This window comes from Frieseomelitta varia, unplaced genomic scaffold (assembly GCF_011392965.1).
Source record: "Frieseomelitta varia isolate USP_RPSP 00005682 unplaced genomic scaffold, Fvar_1.2 scaffold_136, whole genome shotgun sequence".
Classification (NCBI taxonomy): Eukaryota; Metazoa; Arthropoda; class Insecta; order Hymenoptera; family Apidae; genus Frieseomelitta; species Frieseomelitta varia.
Window position 1 is genome coordinate 50,411 of NW_025109039.1, and position 7,698 is coordinate 58,108.

General features: G+C 30.7%; 2 protein-coding genes across 5 annotated transcripts; both read right to left on the bottom strand.

The window, feature by feature from the left end:
* Positions 1-871: 871 nt before the first annotated feature.
* LOC122531361 lies at positions 872-3,940 on the bottom strand. Of its 3 annotated transcripts, none has more exons than XM_043659225.1 (7): positions 3,694-3,940; positions 3,208-3,321; positions 2,891-3,116; positions 2,452-2,829; positions 2,183-2,357; positions 1,852-2,067; positions 872-1,455 (listed from the first exon to the last, which is right to left on the bottom strand). In XM_043659225.1, exons 3-7 carry the CDS (start codon positions 3,112-3,114, stop codon positions 1,216-1,218), a joined length of 1,233 nt encoding a protein of 410 aa, XP_043515160.1. In that variant the 5' UTR covers positions 3,115-3,116; positions 3,208-3,321; positions 3,694-3,940; the 3' UTR covers positions 872-1,215. The 3 variants fall into 3 exon arrangements, with proteins under 3 accessions (XP_043515160.1, XP_043515151.1, XP_043515142.1); XM_043659216.1 differs by having other exon boundaries at positions 2,891-3,132; positions 3,694-3,939; XM_043659207.1 differs by lacking the exon at positions 3,694-3,940 and adding an exon at positions 3,382-3,553 and having other exon boundaries at positions 2,891-3,132.
* Positions 3,941-3,944: 4 nt separating this feature from the next.
* On the bottom strand, positions 3,945-7,080 carry LOC122531351 (nucleolar protein 10). 2 transcript variants are annotated; one of them, XM_043659199.1, is made up of 11 exons: positions 6,846-7,080; positions 6,715-6,760; positions 6,414-6,628; positions 6,183-6,319; positions 5,885-6,094; positions 5,575-5,803; positions 5,060-5,479; positions 4,681-4,969; positions 4,364-4,601; positions 4,194-4,290; positions 3,945-4,110 (listed from the first exon to the last, which is right to left on the bottom strand). In XM_043659199.1, the coding sequence occupies exons 1-11, from the start codon at positions 6,909-6,911 to the stop codon at positions 4,009-4,011; spliced, it is 2,049 nt and encodes a 682-aa protein (XP_043515134.1). In that variant the 5' UTR covers positions 6,912-7,080; the 3' UTR covers positions 3,945-4,008. The 2 variants fall into 2 exon arrangements, with proteins under 2 accessions (XP_043515134.1, XP_043515124.1); XM_043659189.1 differs by having other exon boundaries at positions 5,882-6,094; positions 6,846-7,079.
* Positions 7,081-7,698: the final 618 nt, after the last annotated feature.

The following is a 7,698-nucleotide window of genomic DNA, read 5'->3' on the forward strand; positions in this document are numbered from 1 at the left end:
TAACAATAGATTGCATCATCGCCAACCCAAAACTCAGAGACAGCTTCACAAACAGCGCATTTCTTCGCAACATGTCTATATAACGGACACTTGAACACGAAATACACCACAAAAAACACACACACAACTACTCAAAACAACCATACTAAACATCCTCTCCTACATCACATGCACGCACACATGATCAAAAACTCTCACACAACTAACACAAAAAGAACCCAACACCGATCCAACACATTAACACTCTAAATATGTAACAACCAAACCTATAGGCTAAAAATGTAAAACCTACGGTTTTAAATTTTTTCAATAAATTTCAATTTCATTTTTTTCAATTACGAAATAAACTAATTTAGGGGATTAATTTGTGAACTTTTGCGATCGCGCCTTCTTTCTTCCTGCGTGTGTACCAAATTTTAAGATTTTTAAGATTTATTAGTATGAGTAGTGAAATGCTAGCTGGCGCCACCATGTCCAAAAAAACCGGCAATTCACACTAAAGGCAATTAATTAATTAATTTCATAACAAATCAGTACAATATTTTGCAGAGTGTTTTTGTGGGTTGAAACTTTAATTTAATTTCTGGGTAGTTTAAAAATTTGGTTCTTAGATTGATAAAATTTGTTTTCCTAGTCATACAATGAAGAGGTTAGCTCCACTTTCACAAATTTTCATTTGTAAAAGAATTAATTAAACAGATTAGTATATAAACTGTACGACTTGCGAATCGTACTTCATGAAAGTGCAAATAACGTGATTTTCGATTCTGTGCCTTGTTTCATTAAAGTTTTCTTTAAATTTTTATTACTCTCTGAATGATGTAACGTGTCTGAGAAGAATATAGAAATTATGTAAAAAAAAATACACAAGTTTTGAATGTAAATTTTTATTTAATCAATTAATGTAAATTTTTATGTAATCAATTAATTACTAATCAATTAATTAACAATTGCTACATATCTTGCTACTTCAGTACTTTATACAGAATTCATATATTAACTTTTTCAATTTGATAATTACGTACGTATTTTTGTAATTTAGTAAGCAAAAAACAAATACAGTGTGTAGAACATGTACATGTATAAGAATAAAGTTTTATAAATATAGATTTGACCCCAAATTAAAGGCTCTTAATATCAATTGTACGTATAAAATGACAAATACATGAAATACAAAAGGGATACTTTACTTGAATGAATGTTACTCTTGGTACGTTAGAAGAATTGACACTGTCCTAGTATAAGAATCAAGATACTGCCTATGCTGAGTAGGAGACAAAGATATCTACCTGTAATTGGTACTCTAAATAGTCTGGCGTTCATTTTCAACGATGATGTGTATAAAAGTATGGTATCAAGATCTTCGCCAGGTGTACTCTGATGGACGAATGGTCGAATGCGCACTTCGTGTCCTATACTTCGAATCATAGAACAAGCATTTGTTAAGCGAGCTGCCTATGAAAAAATAATAGATTATTAGTTTAAATTTATGTTTTTGTACTTCGAATTTTTAGACATTTAAAACGTATAATTATCAAATATCAAAAAATATTCATTTTGGAGAAGCTACAAAAGAAAATGTGATAAATTCATTTCTCACATTTCTAATAAGTTGATTTTCTTATTTTTAATAGTTGGAGAAACATATTTTAATACGTAATAATTATGAAACCGTATAATTTGATGAATTTCAAAGGTATAAGTTTTTCGAAGCTAAACGATAAATATATAATATTGGTTTGTAAGAAACAAATAATGTTAGTTTGCGATGATGTGATGTTTAATCTAATTAATATAAGTCCGATAACTAATGCGTTCAAAAAAGTAACAAGATAATTATAACAGACATACCTGGATAAAAGGAACTATTGATATTAAAATCCAAAGAATTACGTTTATTGTTTCAATCCATGTGACAGGATTAGTTTGTATATCGCTGTTATCATATCGGAATAACCAAATGATGCCTGCTGCAGCCCATGATAAATTTACAACCGTGTAAATGCATACAGCTGGCCCTAAATCGTCGTTGAAATATTTCAATAGTTTTCTAAATTCACTAATTTCCTGTAACATAAGAAGTAATAGACACAATTTTGGCTTTCTGTCTTTTACGTACTTCTTTTCCTCTCTTTATTGATAACAGTTAGTGGCACAATTGTATAGAAGTCAAATTACAAACCTTCATCCAATCTGTAGGAGGTAAAATATGGTGAAGTAATTTTTCATGTAGAGAATACAGATGCGCCAGTAAAAGTTGACCTTGTAAGCAGTAACTAGTTATAATTGTTCCTTGAACCATATCGTGCCATAATGTGCATATGATTAAAAGTACCTTCAATATTATTTTTACTTGACTATACAAAAAATAAATTTGTAAGAAATATGTGAAATTTAATATGGTTCAGTGAAAAAAGAAAAAAAATAACGAATTAATGTTAAGTAACTTGCCTATGTTCTAACCATTGAAATACAATGCTTTCTTGAGCCATCAACACATTTACTGTAACCATGTTGATAATTATCCATACAAGGCTCAATGCTATGAAAAACCACAATATTCGTACAAGTCTTCTTTGATTTCCATGGTTTACAGAATTAGAAGACAGAAGGAATGCTCGTTCCATTAAATTTTGCAATTTTTCATTTTCTTTAATTCGAAACAGATATACTGTATATACGTATGCAACTAAATGTAAAATACTAGGAATCAGATAACTAAATATAACATTTCCAAAACAAATAATTTCTTTTGAACTTTCCTCATTGATGCTGGATGTAAGTTGAAACTTCAAAGGCGTTGTTTTATAACACAAACCTCTGTCTCTTCTAGAAAACCGATTGTACTTGATAATAGCTATATTGAAAGTATTGTATCAAATGTTATTACCTAAAACATGCCATGTATTGCAGTATATATCCAATACACATAAATATTGCAACTTGACAAGTATGAAGATTTGCAAAAATACAGTAACAAGTGCATCGTTGCGAATCATCATTGCTTATTGGTTTTAAACCTATTACTCCTAATAGTCTCAGATATGGCCTTAAAATTTTATGTTCACAATAATAAAGTACTGCTGATGTATTCGCCATTTCAAAATCTGGCATTTCTGTAATTTCAACAATCTATTGTGAAATAAAAAAAAAAGGGCATGTAAGTTACACGAGTCTATTGAGAAGAAAAATGCTAAATAGTCTTACCTCTGTACTTTGCATACGTAAATCTGATAATCTAGATCGTATAGATTCCGGAATTCCTTCTTCATGGTTTTGCTGAGGAGGGTCCTTTCCATTCTTTAATTCATTACTGTTTGCCTATAAACAACAATTGGATTAGAATGTAATTAAAATGTACAATTTTATTAAAAATTTTACTTTTTTTAATAACGATTTAATATCATAGATGGAAATCATAGATGAAACAGATCTTATACTCCGTCAGGAAAGCACTAAATTGTAGTTGTGAATTATTTGTATGTAAACATAGATTCTCAAAATCAAAATAAACACTAATTAATATAATGAGCACTTCAAGCAAATATGTTTATTTTTAAATTTTTAAAATTAAAATTCGATAATAAATAAATTAATAGCATTACAAATAAATAAATTAATAGCATATCACATGATTAGTGGTATGTAACTAGTAGAAATAAAAAATTAAATGAAATAGAATGTAAAACTTACTAATGTCATTTTTTTCGACAATGGGTAGAATACTTTTGAACTTGAAAAGAAAACATTTGTATCGATACTCCGTGTGATTCACCCTAACGTATGTTATATCGCTCTTTTGAGATGACACTTCACCTCTGTCAAGATATCCATACACACATCGCGTCGAAATACAGCAATTTATTTGCGGTACAATCAATTTCTAATACGGGGCGATGAAGCAAAGGAATATGACGATTTATTCTTCAGAATATAATAAATAATAGCGATGTAAAAATATTGTTTATTCTCTAGAAGAATTTAACAGATTAAATACAGCCTTCAATATTAACGTCTCTTTTTGTATAAATTTCCTACTGGTCTTAATAAGTGTTTGTATTCTTTCCCATGTCTCTTCACCTGCAATTTTCTTCCTCTTCTTGCCTGTTTCTGTAAATGTAAAAAATATAAAAGAATATATATATTACACATGCTTTACGTGCGCGCGTGTGATGTTTATAACACATATGCACCTTTTCAATAATGAAAGTCATTTCTCTGTTACCGCGAGAACTAGACATTTTAAGACCCTCATTTTCATTTTTTCTCAGTCTCTCTCCCAAAGTAGCTCTGAAAAATCAAAGAAATTAACAAACTAATTCAAGTAGATTTAAGATATTTTTCGACTATCTATATAACGTACTTGCTTTGTTTTTTTGCTATTGGCCTTGCATCTTTGAATTCTACATGTTCTTTGATTTCATAGAATTGAGGCTCGTTCTTAACAAGTTCGTTTGTATCTGTCATACTTTCATTATTTTCTTGTGTTTGTCTTTCATTCTTTTTTATCAATCGGTATTGGTTTTTCACTTCCTTAACCCATTGTTTTTCGTCTTCTGAACTGCTATCATCATGAATAAAGCTTTCGTCTGAGCTGTTATCTAAAAATATAAATCTTATCATTAAATAAATTCAACATATATATATATATATATATAAATATACGGATATTTGTAAGACCATGTTCATCTTCCGTGTGATCGATTTCAATTTTTTCTTTCATTTCTTCCTCATCTGCTTTGACTTTCAACTTCTTCATTTTGTGTTTGTTAAGTTGTGAAATAACAGGATTTAACAACGTATATTCTGCCGAATTTTTGTCCACTTGGAAATCTGGATTAGTAAACAGTTGTTTAAAACGTTCATCCGTTAACAGAGTAGAGGAATTCTTTTTCTTCTTTTTTGCATTTGTCTCGTTATCCATCAACTTCAATGCGAGTTCTTTATTTACACTCGGTACTTTTTGAATCTGTAAAAATATATAATGAATATATACATAAAGAATCTCATATACGATATTCCATAAGATAACATTATAAAATAATGAAATATGCAATACCTGTACTCTACTACCACGAATTTCTTCTATTTTTTGCTGAATTTTCTTCTTTTTATATTGTTCAAATTCAAACGGTTTCATTACATCTCTTGCTTTCCTATATAATCGAATGTCCATAAAATAGCCATGCATGTAGGCCCTAAGAAGATTAGTACCTTTCAAATGCGAAAGACTTAATTCTTCTAGCTCTTTTTCAGTTACAAATTTATAATCATCATAAATGATTTCGTAATTTAATTCTTCCAATTCTTCTGTTAGATTATCCAGAAAACTGCACCAATAGGGAGCTGGACCAAGGGAAGGAATGTAAAACGTTTGCATCTTTGTATTTTCATTGGCAATTAAAAGCATTCCAGTGTTTGGTATGACACACATATCATTAAAATCGTGCTGCGCTTCTATGGACGTATACAATTTACCCTGTAAAATATCGTTTCAAAGTATTCAAACGTATTCAAACCATATTGCCATTATTATCTGTTTTTTTCATTTATCGACTCATAAATTTTATTTACATTATTCCTTTCCCATATCTTCACGATAGAACTATCCATGGAATAGACCATATCCATTGTTTGATGAAATTCAACATTTTTAATAGGCAGTCCATACATGTGATCTTTTATTAAAAATGGTTTACTGGAACGAATATCGTACAATAATATTTGTCCAGTTGATGTGCCTACTCCAAGTGTTAAACCCGCTTGATATTTTAAACTAGTAATGGCAGGAACTTTTTCTAATCTTAATAATAATAATAAATAATAAAATAAATACTGTGAAAATTTTACTGGTGCATTACAGTACAGTATCTTGTCTTACTTGTTGTTTTCTCCAACACAATGTAAAGCACAATCTAAAGTACCAACTCTGTTTCTGACTCGAGGATCCCAAGCTTCTATCTTTCCCTCTTCTGTTCCAATAGTAAGAAGATGATGAACTGAATTGATTTCACACTTATTTACAGACGATGCCTCTGTCAAGAAGGACTGCAGAAATTGTCCTCTTTCAAGATTTATTCTGTAAATCTCGCTACTGTAACATAATACGGACTAATGAAAGTAAATTTTATATATTCGCAATTTTAATTAAAGACTACAGTTGAAGAGATTATGCACTACACCTATCTCCCACTACAAAAAGATCACAAGATGGATAATGATATTTTAGATCTCTTCCAAAACGAGGTACTCTGAGTATGTAATATTTTCCATATGCAACATGAAACTCGACACTTCGGTCGCAGCGCAGAAATGCCAACTGAAACGTAAAAGAATTAAACGTTAAATTCAATTATACAATAAAAATTTTATATACACATTACTGTATAGACAATTCAAATACATTTACATACTTTGCTATAATCATCCGATAATATGTCAAATGCAGCAACTTCAGAGTCAAAACATCTTTCAAACTTCAAAGACAGGTTCTTTACATCAAAACATTTTACACGTGGCTTATATATACCTGTCGCTAATATATATTGTCCATCATTTGTAACTTTGATAGAAGTGCTGATGCCAGGCATGTCAAAATCTTGGATAAGTTCAATTCGACGTCGAATATCTATTAAAATAATATCGTGATTTACATATAACACTTACATATGATATTATTAAATTTACTACCAGATATTTCGCAATTTCTCTTACCGACATTTTTCTTCAGTAAGCTACGCCTTTTGCGTTCAGTCAACCACTAACGAAAATTAAACGATGAAAAATTAATGAAATAAAAATATATACGTACAAGAACATTCATAATGTAACAAGTAGATAATTACCTCCGGCAGAGACTTTCCAGCGCTTAAATTATATATTTTTACATCGTTCGGGCAAGATACTTGCATTTTGAAAATGGAGATATACCAAAATGTTAAATTATATCGAATTTGCCACTCATATTGTTCAAAGTTTATTAAAAGTCAAAATTGTGAACCACGTGCAAACTTATAGATGTACATATCTATATACTCAACGCATATGACAATAGACAAACAAAGAGGTCGCCACGAGCAGTCACATCACGATCGCGATATTCTTTGTACATGCATAATGTAAAAGTTACTAAAACAAATAATGATCAACGAACTTGTAGTTTCTTGTAAAGGCATTTTCATTGCTGTGCTCTTACACCAAAAATGTACAAATCTTCTATCACTGAAAATGTAGAATTTGGACAGTTTGTACACGAGACTGCAAATACAAGAGTTCGAAATCTACGTACGCTACATAATCATAGATTGTAAGAAACATGGAAGCACAGTACGTTTGAGCAGAGAATTTTTTTTCAAAACTATAAAAACGCTGAAAGCAATGAATAACAAAATGTATAAATAAAATAAATTTACGGAGAAAAGAGTAGAGGAGAAGGCGTAATGTAATTTTACGAATACGGACGATTCGCGGAGAGATTTGAATGTATCGATTGGTGAATCCATAGGTTGGCAGAACTGTTCAGTAGTCAATTACCGGCCGGTTATAGAGATAAAGAGAGAGAGAGAGAGAGATAAAGAGAGAGAGAGAGAGAGAGAGAGAGAGAGAGAGAGAGAGAGAGAGAGAGAGAGAGAGAGAGAGAGAGAGAGAGAGAGNTGAGCGAGTGAGAGAGGGAGCGGGAGCGGGTGAGAGCGTGAGTGG

Coding starts and splice junctions, on each gene's coding strand:
- LOC122531361 (XM_043659207.1), bottom strand. CDS start 3,420: ATGATTTCCATCTATGATATTAAATCGTTATTAAAAAAA. Junction 2,068..2,182: donor CTCCTACAGATTGGATGAAG/GTTTGTAATTTG, acceptor CTTATGTTACAG/GAAATTAGTGAATTTAGAAA. Junction 1,456..1,851: donor CAATAGTTCCTTTTATCCAG/GTATGTCTGTTA, acceptor ATTTTTTCATAG/GCAGCTCGCTTAACAAATGC.
- LOC122531351 (XM_043659189.1), bottom strand. CDS start 6,911: ATGCAAGTATCTTGCCCGAACGATGTAAAAATATATAATTTAAGCGCT. Junction 5,480..5,574: donor AGATATGGGAAAGGAATAAT/GTAAATAAAATT, acceptor GATATTTTACAG/GGTAAATTGTATACGTCCAT. Junction 4,970..5,059: donor TTCGTGGTAGTAGAGTACAG/GTATTGCATATT, acceptor ATATTTTTACAG/ATTCAAAAAGTACCGAGTGT.